We start from the raw sequence: 20,052 nt of genomic DNA, 5'->3' as shown, positions 1-20,052 counted from the left end.
CCATCAAATTGCAATTGCTGTCCATCTTCCCTCATCTCCTCCTCCCCGACCTCGGCCCCCTCTCTGGCCAATTGGTCAATCTCTCGCATTCCCCTTACCCTTTAAGCGGTGCACCTGACCGTCTCAACGCATGCACGAGAAGCCCATTTGTCTTACGTTTTCAGTTGGCCCCGGCGGATCGGACGTGTAGCGAAACATCCCCACGTGGGGCTCTCTTCCCCAGTGCTGCTACTACTACTACTACTAACTAGTATTATGACTACTAGCAGCCTCAGTAGTATAAGTGGCAGAGGGTAAGTGAGAGTGAGGGGCGCGTACTCGCTCGGCTTACTATACGGAATGCAGAGTAGTGCAAGTGATCCAAGATAAGGCAATGGAGTGTAAGTTTGGCATTTTGGAGATGCGACAGGCACACGCAGTCACATATGGCATCTTGCGGCACCCGAACAGGAAAGAAACAAGCAAATCTGCCTATTTTGTAAGCTGCCGGCAGTGGTTGGATCAGGTCCCCCCTCGTTTTATTTGTTTTTCTTTGTTGCATTACTAACCGTGCCATTTCTGCTGCCGGTCCGGCCTCGCTGCTGCTTCTTCCGGGGGCTCTTTTCAACGTTGGCATCGGCGCTCTCCCGGCTTCCGGCCTTGCATGAGTCTCCACGGAAATTGTACCATGTTCGTGTTGAACTTTGGTGTTGTTACTAATACCCACGCATACAGTCAGCTACCATTCATCTGAGACGTACATGTACAATTTCTTTTATCTAAATTGACATCATTTATTAATTGTTACTATCATTATTATTACTAGTAGTATTGAACATGTAATTTTTTTTTTTTCTTGTCCCTTGGTAGCCTTACCCCCTTACCCCAAACGAATGATGTACATGAACACGATGTACATGAACAGCAACTATAAAGCATCTTTATATTCAAACTAACATCTGCCATCTCTTTTCCACATAGCCCCCCTTCATTCGGCCTAGAGAATGGCTAGGACCGCGAGCTCATCCGCCTCCCGATTCTCCTCTGTCGCGGCGCACCAAATCAAGACATTCGTACCCCCTTCTTCATCTTCACCCGTATTGCCCACGTCTCGCATCAAACTCTCAATATCCATGAGCAGCTGGAAGTACATCACCTTCTCTCCATAGATGTTCCTCCCAGCGGCTGCGGCCCAGCGGCGGACGAGGCCTGGAAACACCTGCTGGATATACAGCGAGTGCGTCTTGATGAAACACCTTCGAGGGTGAAATCCGTCAGAGATGATTGTGTCCTTTACGACCCTCATGGCCCGTGATAGTGCCTCGATCTCGGCCCTAGTCTCCGTCTGCGGAAGATCAGGATCCAGGGGACCGCTCGCGTTGTGGGGAGATCCAGGGCCGAAGTAGATGCCCCAGCCGGCTCGAGCGCCGCGGACTCCAGGCCGTCGGCACCGACCGCTGATGCACAAGACGATGCTGCCGTCATCTACCTTTCTCTCTTCGCTGCCGGGTTCTTGCTCTTGGATTTGCAGGATGCCTTTGGTGGAGTTGTAGGCGAGGAGCTGGTCTTTTGGAATGCTGCGGCAAAGCACGTCCCAAGTTGGGCGATAATGGCGGCCAGGAACAGAGGCGTCGCGTTCATCTTGATGTCCACATCTGGAGTATGAATACATTCCGCTGTGTTGGTTTTGGTGTTCGTTCGTCTTGATGTTGAAGGCTTGACAGCAGAGAGAGAGAGAGTATTTTGACCGAAGAGACTGCTTAGAAAGAAAGAGAGGTGAGCAAAGCTGCATGGGAGGTTATAAATTGCTTATTTTGCCATCAAATAGCATCAGATGGCAATAAATTTTATCAACAGTGGGGTTGGATGAGGCGTGGATCTGTGTATAAAGAGTATACACTTCGTGGCTAAGGAGCTTGAGAAAGTACTTTGGCGATTTACACCAAGAATGGGTCATTTGAAATGTGAGTGGAGGAATCTACAATCTAATGTTTTCCACTACTTTGAACCAAATGTATGAACTTAAAATGGGAGAGAGTTTTGTCTGTGCGATATAACTTTTGCTACTTTACCTTAACATCGCCAGCTTGCAGGCAGTTGAATTTTACCTAAATGTCGATGAATCTTTTTACTTTATAGGCGCTCGCAGGCTTTTATATACCGTGATGGTAGTTTAAGTCAGTTCGTCCCTAATAGCATAAGAAATTGTTACCCAATGCATGGAATTCGTAATTCAGCGCCCCAGTTGTAGGTGTTGCGAATAAACAACCTAGTAGTATTGTACTGCCAGGTATTTCTACTGCCTCTACTGCTTCTATTTCTTTTACTCTCTAAGTATTATACACTTTTTAATATTCTTCTGTGTGGACTAGGCCTCTCGTCAAGCCACGTCTAAGTTGCTGGATAACGAATCTGAAAGCGTTGAATAACACTTCCCTGAGTCAATTACATCTTAGCTGTTGTATCTTGCGTCAAAAAAGTCGTAAGGAGTACCATGAGTACTGTTTCCTTATTACTCTTCTGCAGAATCTGTGCACTACGCTGTAACTACTACTAGGTACTACCTACTAGGTAGTAGTAATGTTTAATGCTAAAGTATACGTGATCATAGTAACGTAAGATAAGCGCGCAATGATGTTAATATGAGTAACAGCTTGAATCACGAATAAAAAAGACATGTGTGTTGACTCTTTAAGCAAAAAATCCATAGTGCCATTTTATCAATCTGATTCCCAAAATATATCGCCACCTAAAACTCGGGGCAAACACAGCTGTGCAGAGACGATGCTTCCATGCGCTTCAAGAAACACGAAAAGAAAAACAAGGAAAATTCTGTTGCCATGTTTATAGCATGCAGTAATCCGCCAAAGTAATAATGCGAGCCGACAATCTTTCTGCGTCTGCGTGAAGAATAAAACCAAACCCAAAAGGTGTAAACCAACGTTGTCCAAGTCGGTCACAGGCCCAAGCCAAATGCGCCAAGTGTATGCAAAACTAAAATCACCGCAATACCCAACGAGTCTAACTCTTTCAACTCTGAATGTGCAAACCATTGCCTCTCTGCTTTACAATGTCTAGCCGCTCCGTAGCGCGCTGCAAACATCCACATTGGAGGCCACTTCTCTTAATGGCCACCTTGCTCGTCTTCTAATTCTCGAGTGTATTTAACGAATGTCTTTTTATGGATCTACAACGCAAGACATGATCAGCACTGTGGCATCTGGCACGACGATTGAAACTTTGGGAGGGGTAGAATAGCCACCACTTACCATTCCAGCATATTTGCCGTCCCTCAAGACGCAAATGTACCGTAAACCTAGCTTAACAAAACATTCCCACGCCAAATCTATCGGCGATCGAATATCCAGTGCAACGGGTGCCTGTATGTCGTTAGCAAAAGTCTCCACCTCGTTTCCTTGCCATCGAGAATTATCAATGAATGCTTACTGGATCAATATATTGGGTAAAATCTGTGGGATCGGGCCCATTAATGTCTTCATCTTCATCAAGGCTTGGAACCTGGTCCATCAAGCAAAGGTTTGAGCCTTCATCTTGCAGCTGGTCCAGGGCATATTGAAGATCCGGAGCAGGTATAAGCCCCACCAAGACGTCTTCTCTCAGGATTGGCAAGCCGCCATCCAGTTCGCCATGGCGATGAAGGATCTCCAGCTTGCTGCGCAGACTTGAAGCAGGGACCAACGGCGAATTTGTAATATCTATAATTCGTTCTCTCCGTAGTCGACGGACCAGATCCGTCAAGTCGCCGCTGAAAATAGGCTTATGCTTATTATCCAGGAATGGGTACGCATTCATGTTCGTAAGAAGGTCCTATTATATAGGATTAGTTGAATTGCTTTCTGTTAGTCGCCTCGCCGTGTTTCACTTACGTAGATGCTGTTTGGCTCAATGGCATCCGCCGTCCATTTGGCCACAAGAATCGACAGGGAGAAGGGCAGAACGTAGTCAAGACTGCCAGTGAGCTCGAATAGAATAACAGCCAAAGTCACTGACAACCGTGTTACGCCACACATGGTTGCACCGGCGGCAATGAGGCCATAAACTCCGGGCTGGATACACGTTCCATCCGCTGCGGTTGCACAACCACCCCAAACACTCCAGTTGGGCGTGGCAAGCACTAACCACTGCGCGAGGTGTCCCACAATCCGCCCCATCAAACCACCGACAACCATTGATGGGATATATATTCCGGCAGGAACTTTCTGTTCAATTGTTAGAATGTTCGTTTTCAAGCTCTTAAAGGCGGTACGGATACATACAATTCCAAATGCAATGACGGTCAAGAACCCCTTGATCAAGAAGGCCATGATAAGCGTCGACAAAATCAAGGGTATGTCATCGATTGACCTCGGGCAAAGCCCCAGGCTGTCGCTCTTAGTGCGGTCGCACGGAGAAGCCAGGTTGAGAAGAAGTTTTTGGACTGTTACTTTGGTTAATGGATTCCAATAGCTCATGAGACCTGTTACAACAGCCACGAGAAACACCTCCAGCATTGGATACGCCTTGATAACCCTAATCCGACGGAATGATTGTGCCCAATACTTGGATGCTTTGATGAAGAGAGCTCCCATGGCGCCTCCGACAATGCCGACAAAGATGAAAGATCCCAGTTCAAAGTACTCCCAATCGATCAGGTACCGAATCTCAAACATGACAATCTTGTGGGTACCATACGGATTCAAGAACTTTAGAGAAAGTGATGCAACGATACAGGCGAAAAATGTCCGAAACAGCGTTTTGGCCGGGAAAAAGTACGATACTTCTTCCAGGCCAAACAGCACTCCTCCTAGAGGCGCGCCGAAAGCCACGGCTACGCCAGCCGCGGCAGCAGCAGAGAGAACTTCACGTCTCTTGGCATCATTACGATCGTACTTTGCAAAGAGACGGCACGCGATATTGCCAACACAAGTGGCCATGTGAACGAATGGGCCCTCTTTGCCAATGCTTAATCCCGAAGACACACTCAAAATTAGCGAGACCATCTTGAAAATTAACGTCCTCAGGCCGAGGAAACCGTGAAGAACAAAGCCGCTGAGGATGACTCGAACTTCGGCGACACCGCTGCCTGCTGCTGAGTAGTAAACCATGGGCGGATTGTCCGGTTTGCTATCAATCACCTGTCGAGGGCTTGCACTATCATCGCCAGGGCCTTCATCTGGCACGGGATGGGCGCTCTCAGCAGCAAGATTTTCGTCCAAGGTGGTCAAACGATAGGCTGAGGGAACAACAGTCTTTGTCCACAGGGCCACCCAGCAAGAGGCGCAAGCAAAGAGAACGACGCCTCCGACATAGATGAGGAAATCCGTCCACTTTTCTCCAAAGGGGTGATAATTCAGTGCTTGAGACCATGTCTTCCAGTCCTCGCAGTCGGTGCGTCCTCTAGGACAGCATCTCTAGACGTCATGTCAGTCAAGAATTTCAAGGCCAAGACAGCTACCAAATGGTAAAAAGAAGACAAAAATTCTGCTTGCACCCACCTTTTCATCAAAATACCAGGCTTTTGCACAATAACCGTCCTTGAAATCAAACACAACAGACTCTGCTACATCGACTGTATACGCTATCAGGGCAATAACAAAGCCGCAAAGAGCACTGAGAATCCAACCCTGGCTCCCATCAATGGTCGTCAGGATTCGACCCCAGAAATCCTTTCTGCTGCGGAGCGCTTTCACGCGATAGGAGTCGGCTATCGTATCGTGCACCCAATCGGTGCTTGTAAACTGATCGTACCATACTCGCTCGTCGGGGAAGATGGAGCCCTTGGACTCTGACATGGATCGCTCAGAGAACGCATTGACTAGGCGCTGCCCCCAAGAAGAGCGACGGCTATGGTGTCGAGTGCCCGGGATGCTATCTACAGTCGTCGTCGAACGTTGTTAGCTGATGCTGATTTCAAAGCACAAGAAAACTCGGATTTTCCAGGGGCCCAAAGGAGGGGTGGCCGCTGCGTTTCTTCTTCCATACCTGAGTGGCTCTGATCGCGGGATAAATTTGGACGGCGTGGTGAAGCAGCCCCGCCGTGGATTCGAATACGTGATCGAGAGGTGTTTAAGAGTAGTGGAGCGCGCTCGTCGGGCTCGTTGGCCGAGTTCTGGCGACGCATGGCAACTGGCCGGCGAGAGAGACGGGGAGAGGTCGGCTGCGACATCGAGCCGTAGCCGTCTCGTTCGGCCATTGCGGTGGGCGATGTGAAGAGAAGCTCTAGGATAGAGGTGGCGGATGGTTGCTAAGGAGGAGGAAGTGTTATATGATGAAGGGATTCTGGATGTGGTAAGCTTCGATGGGGGTGTGGGCTATCAGGGTGGTATGCATTAGCATCAGACAGGTCATTTGGGGCCTCGGATCGGCTTTGGCTCGGTGATGGCGCAGGGACTTGTGCTTTTGCCCGGCAAGGAGGATGGAGAAAATGAAGGGCTGCTGTTGGCAGTAGCCAAAGCCACGTTGGAAAGTGAATAGATGGCTGTAGACTAATAGCAGACTAGCAAAAAGGGGGACGAAATGAAAGCTTCATGGCGTTCGCAAGGCTGAGCGTTGCAACCTGCACGTCTCAGCGTGCATTGCCTAGCTCTAGTCCCGAGTCTGGGGTCGCCTGGGGCTAGCACTAGCCTCAGCGTCTGACCTGGTATAGCCACTGAAGGCTTCCTATGCATTAGGCACCGCACAGCGCGTTATAGGCCGGGAGCCGTCAGGTGAGCCGCTTTGATGGCGGTCGAGTCAAGCCATGACGACAAGTGGCGGACGGGATCCAGCCAAAATGGAGCTTTCGTGCATGCAGACGAGTTGCAATAACCAGCAAAGAGACTCCATGCGACTTGCTGCCTGGTCTCTGTCGCTCTCAGCAAACATGCGCCGTAGCCGACTCGGTAATTCGGAAGCCAGAACCGCGGTGATGCCACAGGGTATGAGATGAGATGGTATTGCATCAAAGGGTCCCCGAAAAGCATCGGATGGGCTGCAGCGTCCATGCAGGGCCCTTGGCATTCCATCATCCAGCATGAATCATTGGCGAGTAGCCTTGCAGTTGCGCAACACGCACTTGATTGGCCCTGGAGAAGAGGGTGTGCGCGCTGAGCAAGGCCCCTGTAGTCTACAGTATTCAGGCGCGCATCAAAAGAAACTGAATACACGCATATTACGGAGTATACACCAAGGCGATAAGATTGGCACTGCAAAGCAGGTTAATGACTAGGCATGCAGGTTGTCTTATCGACGTATCATCCGACATGTGCCGATCATTTTGCCCAGCCTCTAGTTTTTTGATAGCCGCTTGGTCATCTACACGAGATCAAGAGACTGGCCTAGTGCCCATCACACGAGCAACTGCGGGCGATCTCCATCATTTTTTAGCTGGAAAGCGCGGCAGAGCGCACTCGCTCCTTGCCTAAGCCAAATAAGCATATCTGATGCATACCGTAGGCCTAGGACTTGCAAACATGCCACCGAGGCAATTTTGGATATCAACACTCGTCAAGAAAGCCCAAAGTGCTGCGAGGTTTTTTTTTTTTTTTTTTTTTTTTTTTTTTTTCTTTTGCCCCTAATGAAATTATGTAGGATTATGGATGGTTGTCTAAGACTATTGCCGTCATAGCTTTAGTTGCTTGCTATCGCAGCCATTCCCTCTGCAAGTGATCACGATTCGCAGCATTGTGCTACCAGCCACTCTCGTTAGCAGCCCAAAGAGGTGGCATTACGTAGCATTGGCACAAAAGTACGAGAAACTGCAGGCCATATGCGGCAATGTGCACAGTAAACACCCGCAGGCTAGTTTGGGTTCGACCTCCAGTAATTCTATGGGAATAAGAATGTCTTTTGTCTTGATGTGGGTTATCATATGTATATCCAAGCAGATGCTGCATTTTCTCTTGGCGGATGCGGCGGTCATCTCAACGGCTCCATTCACACAAGCAAAGCGAGCGCTAGCACAGTGGTGGACGCACTTATTTCCGGCGTGGAGCTCAAGGTACATGCACCACGTCCCAAGAGTGGACTAAAATGTGCTTATCTTATCGGCCAGAAAATTTCATGCTCCATCGAAAAGTTCCAAGCCATAGAGCGCCATAGCGACCCGTCTCAAGCAACTTTGTTCAGTCGACGCTCCCAACTCAGTCGACCAACTTGTTGTATTTTTTTTGTTCATACAATCGCGCGAATCCAACAATCTAATTCGGAAAACCACACAAATTCCGCCATGGTAAAGAAGAGAAAGGCCTCTCGGCACGCCGCCGAGCCCAGTGGGCGAAAGGAACTGGACCCTGCGGACGCTCGTCTCAAAATCTCTACATACGAGGATGTGGCCAATTCAGAGGACGAATTCTTCATGAACCGGGATACAATCATGCTCGATGATGAACCCAACATGAAGCGCAGGAGAAAAGAAGACGAAGAAATCGACTTTTCAGACGAAGAGGTCTTTGGTTACGACGACGCAGATTCAAACAACAAGGCCCGGCCGAGTAAATCAAAACGAAAGGCCACCCAAGACGATTCAGAAGATGAAGCAGATAAAGCCAATGGAGAAGAAGGCGAGGAGGAGGGATGGTGGGGTGCATCTAAGAAGGAGTACTACAATGCGGACAACATCGAAACAGAGGCGGATGCTTTGGAAGAAGAAACTGAGGCGAAGAGAATACAGCAAAAGAAGTTGGCTAAGATGGCCGAGGAAGATTTCATCTTCGACGGCGATGAGTGGCTAACAGGCGAACAAGAAGAAAAGGAAGGCGCAGAAACAGTGACTGAAGTCCTCAAAGAGGTCGAGGTGACCGATGACATGAGCACCGAAGAGCGCCTGAAGCTGCTATCTGCTCGATACCCTGAATTTGACTATCTCGTCAAAGATTTCCAAGAGTTGCAACCACAGCTGGATATACTGCGGACAGACGCCAAAATCTCCGCCCCCAAGTCTCTAGCTGCCATCAAGTACTGGGTGCTTGGATGCTATGTTGCCTCGCTAGCCAGCTACTTGGCCATCCTAACATCACCAGCTCGTGATGCTGCCAAGGCACAAAGAACCATCGATCCTGCCGAGCTGCGTGAACACGATGTGATGGAAACTCTGATCCAATGCCGCGAGGCATGGGAGCGGGTCAAAGACATGCGATCCCTCAAGACATCTGAGGAGTCATTGGCACCCGATGTTGACTCTATTCTTCAGTTGAATGGAGGTGAATCAGCCGTCCAGACTAAGAAGAAGGCGAAGAAGGCGAAGGAGGATGCCGCTGCTGCGGCGAAGAAGGCCAAGAAGCTGGCAAAGGCAAAGGCAATCGAAGAGACAGTTGCTGATCTTTATGACTTGCCCATCAATACAAAGCCAAAAGCAAAGAAGAAGGATCAGACAAGCCACGCTCAAGATGACGATAGCTCGGACTTTGGTGAGGAGGAGGCTTTGGACGCTCGCGCAGCAGCTGACAAGGCGGCGCGCAAGAAGAGCTTGAAGTTTTACACATCGCAAATCGTGCAGAAAGCCAATCGCCGGGCTGGTGCTGGTCGCGATGCTGGTGGTGATATGGATATCCCTCACCGCGAGCGCTTACGAGACCGCCAAGCACGTCTCCTGGCTGAGGCTGAAAAGCGAGGCAAGAGAGATTCTAAGCTTGGCGCGAACCTCGGCGAGGACAGCGACGAGGAAGATTCCAAGACTGCCAATGCGGTGCGCGATGAAGAGGACGAGTATTACGACATGGTAGCGAACGCTTCCAAGGCCAAGAAGGAGGACAAGACTGCCCGATACGCCGCCTACGCCGCCGCAAGCAAGGCCGACAGAGTGGTAGAGACAGAGGAGATTGGCGAGGACGGCAAGCGAAAGATCACATATGCCATCCAGAAGAACAAGGGTCTGGCGCCCAGAAGAAGCAAGGACGTCCGCAACCCCAGAGTCAGAAGAAGAAAGCAGTTCGAGGCCAAGCAGAAGAAGCTGAAGAGCATGAAGCCGGTGTGGCAAGGCGGCGAGCCCAAGGGAGGATACAGGGGAGAGGTCAGTGGTATCAATGCTACTGTCATCAAGAGTACGAAGCTGTAGAATATACTCCGCGTTTAATAGCATATATAAATCATGGATCTCGGCATATAAACTTGTATCTACCCGGGAGTGTGACTTTTATTGTGATTATTATTTTATTTCAGGCTAGCTGCATATTAATATTATTATACATATTTCTCTCAGATTCTTTTTTGCTGGTGGCTCATAAGCCTCCATGCCTTAATCGTCATCTAGTGTAAGGGTTTCAGGGTAATGCAAGCGGTGTTGAAGGTGCGCACCTAAGCTGTCATCTTGTGCCCCACCTAGTCAACCGCCAACAGCATCTCTACTTGGCCTGTAAACACCACTTCAGCACTAGCTGCGAACGCAATCTAGAGACTGCAATTCTCTTGACGAATAGCCATTACACGTTTCAATGACGACAATTCTGTGATATTCGACCCTCAGACCTCGCCACCATGGCCACTCCCGATGCGACCAAGTTCACCACTTCCGACCAGATCTTCTCCGCGAACCACACGCTCCCCCAGATTCGCTCCATCCACAAGGCCCTCCATGTCGAGATCGAGGACAAGGCAAGCCGCCTGCGTACGCGCGTAGGCGGATCTTACCGCGACCTTCTCGGCACGGCCGACACCATTGTCCAGATGCGCAGCGACAATGATGCCGTACAAGAGCTCCTGGGCAATATGGGCTGGCGGTGCGGGAGGACGGTGGTGTCGACAAAGGTGGCTGGATTGGCCAAGTTTGTGCGCAAAGAGCAGAAATCAGAAGTTGCCGAGTCAGCTAGAAAGAAGTTGCTGGATGGATGTCTGCTACTAGTTGGCAGGCTGCTCAGAGGTCGCGGGGAGCTGGACGAGAGTGTCAGGATCGGCGACAGGCTGGTGTTGGCAGCCAAGGTGTGGGTGCTGAGCCGCCTCCTGGTCAATAGCTTAGGGAACGAGTTTGCCAACGACGAGGCTCGGCAAGCTGCTGATGCTGTCAAGAAGAAGCTGGATAGCTTGCGTCGACGGCTCAGGACGACTCTGGAGAAGACCATGGAGAAAGCTGGTCCCGACTCTGATAGGGATGACGTGTTAAAGGCTCTCGCTGCTCACAGCCTTGCGAATAGCTCTGGAACCAAGGATACCTTGCGGCACTTTTTGGAAGTGAGGTTCAAGGCCATCGCTGTGGCTCTGGATTATGAGGAAGAAGATGGACGAGTAAGGAGTCCGGACGATGTTATCCAAAGCCTGGGACTGTATGCACAAACTCTATTAGACGTGCAAGCTTTGGTTCCAAACAAACTCTCGCAGGCGCTCAATGCCCTGACAAAGAAGCCTCTCCTGGAAGATGCCTCACTACAGAAGCTGGAAGGGCTCCGACTCGACATTTTTGAGAGGTGGTGCGGTGAAGAGATCCAATATTACACGCCGTTCATTCGTCATGAAGATCTCGATGGGGCGCAGGCAAGGGAGATGTTTGACAGCTGGATGGAAAAAGGCCAGCAAGTGCTGCTTGATGGGTTGAAGAAAACTCTAGAGCCAATACACGATTTCAAATCCATAACCGAACTTCGGACGAATCTTCTCCAACTATGGATACGCGAAGGTAGCAAAGTGCGAGGTATCGATCCCGAAGAGATGCAAAACGATTTACGGAAAGGCATCAATGCGCAGATGCTTGCCGTTTTGGACGCAAAGGTTTCCAAACTTCGTCTTGTAGGCTCAGAGGTGAAGGCCACGCTGGAAAGCTGGAAGGATGGCGCGACTGGGAAATTACCAGGCCTTTGGGATGAAGAAGGCTACGAGGATGCGTTGGCTATCGGAGCTCGCCCATTTTTACAAGAAGTGGCGTCACGATTCTACGGCCGTAGCGACGCTGTGTCCAAGGCGCTCAACTGCTATTCTTCTTGGTACCACATCATCGACGACGTGAAGGAGGTGGTTGGGCAATTGGAGAAACAGCGCTGGGATAACGACTTTGAGGAGATTGAAGATGAAGAGACCATCGAGGCGAGACAGCAGCTGCTGAGCAAGGACGATCCGAAAATGCTACAACAAAAGCTGGATGCCAGTCTTGACGCATCCTTTGATTCGCTTGGGAAGGAAATTCAGCAGCTATGGGGCGGCAAATCCGAGAGTAGCAGCAGCAGTGATATCGCCATGTACTTGGTTCGAGTCTTGCGTGACATTCGTCGGCAGCTCCCACAGCGCGATACCCTCAAAAACTTTGGTCTGGATATAGTCCCTGCCCTTCACCAAACGATCATAGTATCGACATCAGCATCGTCCGTGGACGAATTTGTGATGACCGGATTATCTGGGAGGGTTGCAGTTGGAAGGCCGTTATGGGAAGGCGACCCAGCACTGCCAAGTCAACCGTCCCCCGAGACATTCCAGTTTCTCCATAGCCTGCTGCTGTCTTTGTCAGATGCTGGCATTGATTTGTGGACCGCAGCCGCAATGTCAGCTTTGAAGAAGCATGTCAGCCAGCGATTGTGTGAGGCATGGGACCAAGAATTGCAGACCATTAAATTTAAGGAAGAGGACAAGGCTGTGGAGAAGAATACTAAGGAGGTGAAGGGGCCGAAAGAGGAAAATGGGGAAGAAGTAAAAGGGCCAGAAGTTGATACAGAGAAAGGGTCAGAAATAAAAGAGGAGGAGAAACAAGAAGCAGATGATGGGGAAAAGAAGGATGCCGCTGGAGAAAAGGAAGAGCCAGACGGCAGTGAGAAGGATCAGGACGTAGAGAAGGAAAGAAACGGTTTGGCATCTAGCAACGAGCAATTGCGAGATCTTTGCATTCAATGGCTGTTCGACATCTCACTCCTACGCCTCTCAATTGGAAATGTGGCAGGAGAGACAACACAAGTGTTTCAAAAACTGGAAGATGCAGTTTATGAGCGCAGTGGCCTAGAGGATTCCTCGCGGCAGCAAGTTGGCAAGGCGGCCAAGAGCTTCTGGGGCCGGACGAGTCTGCTATTTGGATTGTTGGCATAATTAGACACAGACATAGCGAATTGCTTTTTCCCACTTTATAGACATTTTCATCATGCCTACAATATTAATTACATGAAAACCAAGAAAAGAGCAGAAAATCCGTCCAACGACCCCCCTGCCGCATTACAGCTTGTGCCTCTTCTCGCCGCTCCCAAGCTTCCTAAACTCCTCCTGCGGGACGCCAGTCATGAACCTCTCCAGCCCAGCAAACACCTCGTTGAAATTGTTCAAGTTTACAATGTTCTGTTCCGGCCCCCTTATCAACTTCTTGATGCCCAGCAAACTATCCCCCACAAGATGCTCCCCCAGCCTCTCATCCACCTCCTTGAGCACCAACTCCCTAAACTTGCCATCCTCACCCTGCTTCACCTCCTCAAACACCTTGTTCACAAACCCGCACCGCTCCAGCTCCGCGCTCGCAATCCGCTTACTCATAATCAGCGCCTCGTTGGCCCTCGCGGGGCCCAGCCTCGTGACGAGCGCGCGCGACGAGCCCCCCTCGGCGACGAGCCCTATTGACGAAAAGGGCGTGAGCAGGAACGCGTGCGGCGCGCAGTAGATGAAGTCGGCGTGGGCGATGATTGCGGCGGTGAGGCCCACGACGGGGCCGTTGAGGCCCACGACGAGGACCTTTGGGTGCGCGGCAAAGGCCTCTGTGATGTTGAGGTTGAAGGCGACAAAGGTCTGGAGGAGCTGCTTGCGGGCTTCGCTGGGGTCGGTGGGATTTGGTCTGCCTATGGAGACGTCTGCGCCACTGTATATACGTTTTTTGTTCAGCATCTCATTTCATCTAACCAGCTACCTTTTCTTTTGATATCGTTTCTCACGCATATCCCTGTTATAAGACAAAAAGTGTTGAAAAAAGGAAAATCACCTACGCGGAAAAGAAGCGTCCCTTGCCGAGAAGGACAGTGACATAGACCTCATCGTGCGTGGCCACTTCTCTCATCGCCTGCGAGAGCTCATAGTACTGCGCCTGGTTGAGCGCATTGAGCTTCTTCTCGTTTGCGATGGTGATGACGGCGACGCGGCCGCGATACTCGACTGAGATGACGCTGGGAGAATCTGTAGTCGACATTGTGTGTGTGTGTATATATGTATCTTTGTACAAAAGCTAGGGGGTAACAGCGGCCAGTGTATACTACAAATGATAAGAACCAAATCTTTCAAGAACGGTAATTGCGCTGCCAGGAAACAAAAACAAGAACCCAGTAATCGCTACTTTATCTGTGCCATGCCAGTGAGATTCCTTCGATCTTTAAGTTCCGGGGTTGATGCAGGGCTTCCCCAGACATACCGAGGTCTACGGGCCGAGTTTGCGGGGCTGCTACGGGATGCGTGCCGCCGAGTGCTTATTCGGCCTACCCCGGCGACATTTACAAGAATCTATACAAGGTAAGAATTTATAAGCTGCTTTTGCTTTTATTGTGCCTACTACTACTATATGTTCTATGTAACTGAAACCCTGGGTATCACCACGTATGGTACAATATCTCAGGTGCAACGACATGCTTTGGAAAAAAATAAAATAAAATAATAATGCCCACATGTTGGTGAGTGCATGTAGAACAGCTGAATGACAGAAATGTATATACACGTCTCTCCAGCTGCGCCCGCTCATGTAATCGGCATCCCTCCCACTTCTAAGCTTTCAGATCTTGCCGCCGTTTTTATCTCTTCTCTCGTACACATTCTCGCCTTTTATCGGCGCGCTCGAATTTGTCGCTGCTTTGGAAGGTCCAGTGGCAGCGTAAGCTTCGCCACATGTAGAGTGCGATCCTCAGTCTTGTCTTTGACAGGCTTCACCCTGGCTCCGATCTCGTGGAAGTACTGATTCATCACCCTCTGGTCCAACTTGAGGTCATCTTTCAGATGCTGTGTGTCCACCTCGAAGTTATCAACAATGCAAGCCAATGCGCAGCAGTGCGCAATCAGGAGGTCAATGTGGAACTTCCGCAGCTGACCACCGTCTGAGAACTTGCGCCGAATGTTTTCAACGACCGCTTCGGGTGCCGGTGCCAGTAGCTCTCGGAGCTTTTCTCGGGGAGGCAGCTGTCTAGTACCCTTTTGGCGGCCAGGCTTTGAGTAGAGGTAGAACAGGAGGACAATGGAGAGGTATCTCAGCACGCGCAACCGCATCTCTGCAGAGTCGTTGGAGGCAATAGCTTGCACACGAGAGACAACATATCGAGATTGAAACTGAATGCTTTCGCCGTGTTTCGCCTTTTCCTGCCATTCTCGGATGGGAACAAGGTTGATGATGTCTGCTCCGATGAGTTCCTCGGGGCGGTATACGTCATAGACTTCGCTAGCATCGACATTTGCTTTGGGCACCGGCTTGGCTTCGTCGACGGCTGCCTGCAGCTCTTCTCTCGAGGCCATTGTTGATGTAACCGCGCCAATGGAGTTGAGGATGGCTTTGGAGGCATCGTCCAACTTGACTGGGGTGCTGGTGTCGCCAGGCTTCCTTTGTGGAGTAATGGCATTCAATACCTTGTCTTGGATGGCCTTCTTGGCCTTCTTGGTTCCGAAAGTCTGACCAAGATCCGTTCTCTGGTCCAGCATGCTCTGCTAATATGTTAGAACTTTTCCATGCTTGAACTGCGGCAGAATTAATTCTGAGAGGCGAACGCTTACCTTCTTGCCCTCTTGCTCCGTTGTTACTTGCTTCGATCGGACGGCACCGCGCACAACCATCTTCTTGGCCTCAACAACTTGTAATTTGCCAGTTTTAGGATCGTAAATTCCGATGTAGTGGTTCAGAAGTGGTTTCGAGCCGCGCTCTTCTTCTCTTGCTGTATAGTCCAGATTTCGATGTGTTGTGGAGTGAAGCAGAAGTCCCTTGTCGATGGCGGCCTTTTTTGACTTTGAAGAGGCCGCATTTTTAGGGAGATATGAGTGAAACATAAGATTCGAGGGCATTTCCATGCCTGGGGTATTCGCTATATTCTCGTTAGCAAATGCGCAAAAGACTCAATTCAATCGGCGCGCCGCATACCAATCACAGGAGGGCATGACTTTGGGCGAAGAACGGAGGAGACTGTAGCAATTGGGTGCGGTGCGTCAATGATGACTTTTTTCTTCGATGACCCCGACTTCTCCCCATCCCTCTTCCTCTTCTTGTGGCTAAGATCAGACATTTTGCACCGAATTTCTGCAATCTCTCTTCAGTCAGGCGTTGTTGCGAGGTGGGATCTTGCCTGTTCCAAAAAATTTTGGTTATCGGGCGGCAGGAAAAAGTTGGCCGGCATTTATCCGGGCGGGCGGTGAGAATGCCACCCCACCGATCCAGAGTGACGTTATGAAAGCTGCAGGGATGAGAGCATAGCTCCAGAGCTTTGTTTCATATCAATGGGTTATCAGCTCGCACACAAATTGGACCGAAAATTACATGGTCACACGAGCTTTGGGTTTGATACTGATAGCTTTCACAAGCTCCTAATGCAGTAATTACGATAAGATTCACGTCGTCACATAAGAGCTCAAATTAGATGGGAAATGAAGTCAAATCTGCATTTTTGTTTTTGTCAAGTAGCGAAGATCGATCTTAAGCGCGCCTATTGTAGCAGTTTTTGCTTCACGGCCTGCGATCCATCAAAACGGTGCTTTCACCCAACTGAGATTGTCCAAAGCCCCATCCTTCGCGTTCGTCCTTTTGACTACCAGAGCTGAATTGGCGAGGCGCACCGGCATGCAGACTCCAATTCGATCGTCGCAATATCCATGGTTGGTGCAGCAGCCTAGCTGGTGTCGTTTCATCGTGAACTCATGTTGTATGTGAAAGATGTGTCAAGTCAGGTAGAAGAGCGAGTCGTTTATTTGCTAGTTTCTCGGTTAGCTCTCGCGATTCCTGCTGAAAAAAAGTCGGCTCGAAAACACTTACGAGCGAGCCCTCATCTTTCTTCTCTTGCGCTTAAGGCGACGAACGCGCTTCTTCCTCCATTTGGCTCTCATCTTGAACGATGCGTCTAAGTCGTCGTTAGCGATGTGATTCTGACGGCAGCGCCAACATCAATTCGCATTATGAGAGCGCATTGGGGCAATTCCAATGCGCTCTCTAGCTGCAAAACGCCATAAAATTGGCTGCGGAAAGGGCTTTCTTACTTGTTCTTTGATGAGAATCGTTGTTGGGATGAGGTAACAAGGGAAAGGAACTTTCGCCGGAGCGGGGGAATTTCAAGCACTTTGACAAGGCTGCTGTAGGGCACAAACCCCCCAGGCATCACGTGGTGACCCCTCATCGGGGCCCGTGCATGAGAGATCAGAACAACTACAGTGCCAATAATGCATTTACCATATTCGTACTGTATATCTCCCCATGACGGGCCAAGCAGAGATGGCAGGTGCGATGCAAGTCGACCTTTGCTGCAAATTCTAGGGTAGCAACGTAGACGAGGAAGGTGGAAATTCGTACCTTGATAGATTCTGGATTGCACCCATACAAATCTTTTTGACTTGACCGATCTCCCTTAATCTGGAGATTTCAATATTTTGTGACGTCTTTTACATATGGCGAGCTTGACACAATCACTCACTATGGCGGGTGCGGCAGATGATTTATACGATGGCTTTGGTCAGGATTGTGAATTGGCAGCCGCGCATCTTCGCTTTGTGGACAATCGCATCAGTGACCAGCTTGGCGAAGACATTCCAATCTAGGAGCAGGAAATCTTCAAGATAGGGCGAGATCCTGATGCAAAGTAAGCTTGCGATGTGTGTAATGTCGAAGTTGCAGAATATCTAACAATATCTGCAGCACTTTCTCCATTCAAACCGACTCAAGCAATCTCGTATCACGAAACCACTGTGAAATTTATGTGATTGTCTATGAACCATCAGTCAACCACGTCTATGTGCGAGATCGCAAGTCTGTTAATGGAACGTTAGTCAACGGAGAAGTTATCGGTATCGGACCGCAGATATCCTCAGGGTATCTCTTACAAGACGGCGATGTTATCGAGATTCGACCCCATTGGAAGTTTTATTTTCACCAGCCTCGAATGCCTCCTCCCCGTCCATTGACGGCTATTCAAACTGACGAATGCCGAGTTTGTCCCTCTTACTGTTCTAAGCCAGCTATGTTTCATTTGTCTAATAAGCAATAGATTTTCGAAAATGAGTATCTGATAACCCCGCGCTGCCTTGGCACCGGTGCAGAGGGAGCTGTCTACCTGGCCCTCGATTCAAAGACTAAACGACAGCTTGTTTGCAAATTAGTCAAGCTAGGAAGGCAAGATGGGAAGATGCCTCAAGATGAGATTTATAGGAAGCTCCAAGAGATAGATGTCCTCCGGCAGCTAAAACATGTGAGTCTCCTACAAACGAGACATTGATATCCGTCCACGATACTAATTTGCCAACAGCCTAACATCTTACCCTACATTGACGCCATCACCTCACCACACTCCTTGTAAGTAAAAAAGCTGTTTCTGTAAAAATGAAGCTATACTAATTTAATGGCCTAGGTATATTTTTACCGAGCTCGCATCTGGCGGTGATCTCGTCTCCTTCATTAACCGACATGAATTTATTCAGGAGATTGATTGTCGAATCATCCTACGACAAGTAGTGCGTGGGCTGGCTTACCTTCACAAAATGGGCATTATTCATCGAGACTTGAAACCGGAAAACATCCTACTGGCATATTCTCCAAGAATATCTTGCCATCGCATTATGCTTTCGGATTTTGGTGCCTGCGCCGTTCCTCGTCGGAATAGAATGATAACGGATATTGGTACATTTGAATACAAGGCTCCGTAAGACTGAGATTGCCCTCATCATTTAAGAAAATCTCATGCTGATATGTTCTAGTGAGATTTTCTCGACTATAGAAGCGCAAACTACTGCAGTTGATGTGTGGTCCCTTGGCCTCGTCACACTTCGGTTACTAACCTATGACGTCGAGAGCTTTGGAAGTCTTATACGATTAGATCAACCGTCTCTTGAGAGAGCAGTCAAGACAATGATTCAAGAGGTATCTCCCAAACGCTCTTCTAATAGCCAGAGATTTGCTTTAGCCTGTCTTCAATTGACACCGGTAAACCGGATCACTACTGCCGAAGCGGAATGCCACGATTGGTTTTGCACTCCACAGAGACATTTCGAATTCTTCCAGCAGCTCGACCAGCGATGTTTTGAAGATGTGGGTGACAGCACCCAACTCAAGCCAATGCCATGGGATCTGGCTGCTCTTCAGTCCTTTTCACCTACATCAACAGCTGGCAAAATTTCTGCCAATAGCGGCGAGAACTCGACTCAGTGGGGCTCGCCATCTTGTATCGAAACGTCTGAGTATTTTGGTGGCATTAAACGAGACATAGAGTCGGCAAAGGTAGAGCTGGCGAAAAGATTGTCGTCACCACCCCAAAAACCCGAAGCGCTACCATCCAAAGCTAAACCAGCGGCGGGTTGCCCAAGGGCTTACAATGAGGAAAAGTCCTTGAAGTCACACAATCATTGTCATAAGGGATATCAGAAAGTAGAGGCCCGAGTTATGACGGCTCGGCAGTTACGAATCTGCGATGTGCTTCAGCTTCCTTTCACCGATCTTCACAGGCATTCGAAACCGGCAAACGCAAGCTCCAAGAGTCATCGAGAAGATGTATTGGCAGAGCTGAAACGGCTAAATGCCAAATTTTTGACAGATGATACGCAGATCACCATGGGAAATGAAGACACTAGGGCCAAGAAACATTAACATCACATATCATCGGGTACAAAATCAGCAATGAACCAGCGAAGACGAATGCTGAGTAGGTGTAAGCTATCAAAGATGACTTGACTATTTTTGCGGGAATGGTTTTCCTGAGTTCGGATTCCATTCCAATCGAATGAGAATAGATATAGCAAGCTTGAAACCCCTGTCACCCTTCATCTTGCCTAGAGAGTATGGTACACTGGCGCTATTATGTCTGATGGATTATAAGGAGACTTATATATGACGAAGTTTTACAAGTACAATCATTTGAAACGGCGCTGCCACCGACAACGTATACGAAGGAAGTGAAGAGAAAGAATGATTGTACAACTACGAAAGACGCCATGTATTGTAAATGCGAAATATAAGCCATGCGTTGAACCAATCCATATTGGACGACT

At 49.3% G+C, this 20,052-nt stretch overlaps 7 protein-coding genes across 7 annotated transcripts; 3 read left to right on the top strand and 4 right to left on the bottom strand.

Moving 5' to 3' along the window:
- Nucleotides 1–976: 976 nt before the first annotated feature.
- Nucleotides 977–1,769, bottom strand: TrAFT101_010013 (uncharacterized protein; the record flags this gene model as incomplete). The annotated part of the gene is made up of 1 exon (XM_024908041.2): nucleotides 977–1,769. Exon 1 carries the CDS (start codon nucleotides 1,649–1,651, stop codon nucleotides 977–979), a length of 675 nt encoding a protein of 224 aa, XP_024761052.1. The 5' UTR covers nucleotides 1,652–1,769.
- An 835-nt stretch (nucleotides 1,770–2,604) lies between these two features.
- On the bottom strand, nucleotides 2,605–6,790 carry TrAFT101_010012 (uncharacterized protein). The gene is made up of 7 exons (XM_024900030.2): nucleotides 5,962–6,790; nucleotides 5,475–5,851; nucleotides 4,257–5,390; nucleotides 3,867–4,199; nucleotides 3,427–3,807; nucleotides 3,249–3,359; nucleotides 2,605–3,166 (listed from the first exon to the last, which is right to left on the bottom strand). Exons 1-7 carry the CDS (start codon nucleotides 6,170–6,172, stop codon nucleotides 3,104–3,106), a joined length of 2,610 nt encoding a protein of 869 aa, XP_024761053.2. The 5' UTR covers nucleotides 6,173–6,790; the 3' UTR covers nucleotides 2,605–3,103.
- A 1,068-nt stretch (nucleotides 6,791–7,858) lies between these two features.
- On the top strand, nucleotides 7,859–10,122 carry TrAFT101_010011 (uncharacterized protein). Its single transcript, XM_066128816.1, has 2 exons — nucleotides 7,859–7,957; nucleotides 8,012–10,122. The coding sequence occupies exon 2, from the start codon at nucleotides 8,186–8,188 to the stop codon at nucleotides 10,010–10,012; it is 1,827 nt and encodes a 608-aa protein (XP_065984941.1). The 5' UTR covers nucleotides 7,859–7,957; nucleotides 8,012–8,185; the 3' UTR covers nucleotides 10,013–10,122.
- A 194-nt stretch (nucleotides 10,123–10,316) lies between these two features.
- Nucleotides 10,317–13,012, top strand: TrAFT101_010010 (uncharacterized protein). The gene has a single exon (XM_024910594.2). It carries the CDS (start codon nucleotides 10,432–10,434, stop codon nucleotides 12,952–12,954), a length of 2,523 nt encoding a protein of 840 aa, XP_024761055.2. The 5' UTR covers nucleotides 10,317–10,431; the 3' UTR covers nucleotides 12,955–13,012.
- On the bottom strand, nucleotides 12,815–14,192 carry TrAFT101_010009 (uncharacterized protein). Its single transcript, XM_024908042.2, has 2 exons — nucleotides 13,833–14,192; nucleotides 12,815–13,708 (listed from the first exon to the last, which is right to left on the bottom strand). The coding sequence occupies exons 1-2, from the start codon at nucleotides 14,030–14,032 to the stop codon at nucleotides 13,078–13,080; spliced, it is 831 nt and encodes a 276-aa protein (XP_024761056.2). The 5' UTR covers nucleotides 14,033–14,192; the 3' UTR covers nucleotides 12,815–13,077.
- A 158-nt stretch (nucleotides 14,193–14,350) lies between these two features.
- TrAFT101_010008 (uncharacterized protein) lies at nucleotides 14,351–16,135 on the bottom strand. The gene is made up of 3 exons (XM_024902488.2): nucleotides 15,953–16,135; nucleotides 15,592–15,896; nucleotides 14,351–15,522 (listed from the first exon to the last, which is right to left on the bottom strand). Exons 1-3 carry the CDS (start codon nucleotides 16,092–16,094, stop codon nucleotides 14,656–14,658), a joined length of 1,314 nt encoding a protein of 437 aa, XP_024761057.1. The 5' UTR covers nucleotides 16,095–16,135; the 3' UTR covers nucleotides 14,351–14,655.
- A 1,192-nt stretch (nucleotides 16,136–17,327) lies between these two features.
- TrAFT101_010007 (uncharacterized protein) lies at nucleotides 17,328–20,045 on the top strand. Its single transcript, XM_066128815.1, has 6 exons — nucleotides 17,328–17,654; nucleotides 17,711–18,002; nucleotides 18,060–18,260; nucleotides 18,318–18,364; nucleotides 18,420–18,710; nucleotides 18,766–20,045. The coding sequence occupies exons 2-6, from the start codon at nucleotides 17,955–17,957 to the stop codon at nucleotides 19,649–19,651; spliced, it is 1,473 nt and encodes a 490-aa protein (XP_065984940.1). The 5' UTR covers nucleotides 17,328–17,654; nucleotides 17,711–17,954; the 3' UTR covers nucleotides 19,652–20,045.
- Nucleotides 20,046–20,052: the final 7 nt, after the last annotated feature.

Source organism: Trichoderma asperellum, chromosome 6, assembly GCF_020647865.1.
Source record: "Trichoderma asperellum chromosome 6, complete sequence".
Lineage (NCBI taxonomy): Eukaryota > Fungi > Ascomycota > Sordariomycetes > Hypocreales > Hypocreaceae > Trichoderma > Trichoderma asperellum.
This window is presented reverse-complemented; position numbering and strand designations above follow the sequence as displayed.

Excerpts from the sequence above, each read along its gene's own strand:
- TrAFT101_010008 (XM_024902488.2), bottom strand. The coding sequence starts at position 16,094 with ATGTCTGATCTTAGCCACAAGAAGAGGAAGAGGGATGGGGAGAAGTCG. Across the intron at positions 15,897-15,952 it reads GTCATGCCCTCCTGTGATTG|CGAATACCCCAGGCATGGAA; the intron begins GTATGCGGCGCG and ends ACGAGAATATAG. Across the intron at positions 15,523-15,591 it reads CGGAGCAAGAGGGCAAGAAG|AGCATGCTGGACCAGAGAAC; the intron begins GTAAGCGTTCGC and ends ACATATTAGCAG.
- TrAFT101_010010 (XM_024910594.2), top strand. The coding sequence starts at position 10,432 with ATGGCCACTCCCGATGCGACCAAGTTCACCACTTCCGACCAGATCTTC.
- TrAFT101_010007 (XM_066128815.1), top strand. The coding sequence starts at position 17,955 with ATGCCTCCTCCCCGTCCATTGACGGCTATTCAAACTGACGAATGCCGA. Across the intron at positions 18,003-18,059 it reads TTCAAACTGACGAATGCCGA|ATTTTCGAAAATGAGTATCT; the intron begins GTTTGTCCCTCT and ends AATAAGCAATAG. Across the intron at positions 18,711-18,765 it reads ACATTTGAATACAAGGCTCC|TGAGATTTTCTCGACTATAG; the intron begins GTAAGACTGAGA and ends GATATGTTCTAG.
- TrAFT101_010012 (XM_024900030.2), bottom strand. The coding sequence starts at position 6,172 with ATGGCCGAACGAGACGGCTACGGCTCGATGTCGCAGCCGACCTCTCCC. Across the intron at positions 3,808-3,866 it reads TTGAGCCAAACAGCATCTAC|GACCTTCTTACGAACATGAA; the intron begins GTAAGTGAAACA and ends CCTATATAATAG. Across the intron at positions 3,360-3,426 it reads TTACCCAATATATTGATCCA|GCACCCGTTGCACTGGATAT; the intron begins GTAAGCATTCAT and ends AACGACATACAG.
- TrAFT101_010009 (XM_024908042.2), bottom strand. The coding sequence starts at position 14,032 with ATGTCGACTACAGATTCTCCCAGCGTCATCTCAGTCGAGTATCGCGGC. Across the intron at positions 13,709-13,832 it reads AAGGGACGCTTCTTTTCCGC|TGGCGCAGACGTCTCCATAG; the intron begins GTAGGTGATTTT and ends ACGTATATACAG.
- TrAFT101_010011 (XM_066128816.1), top strand. The coding sequence starts at position 8,186 with ATGGTAAAGAAGAGAAAGGCCTCTCGGCACGCCGCCGAGCCCAGTGGG.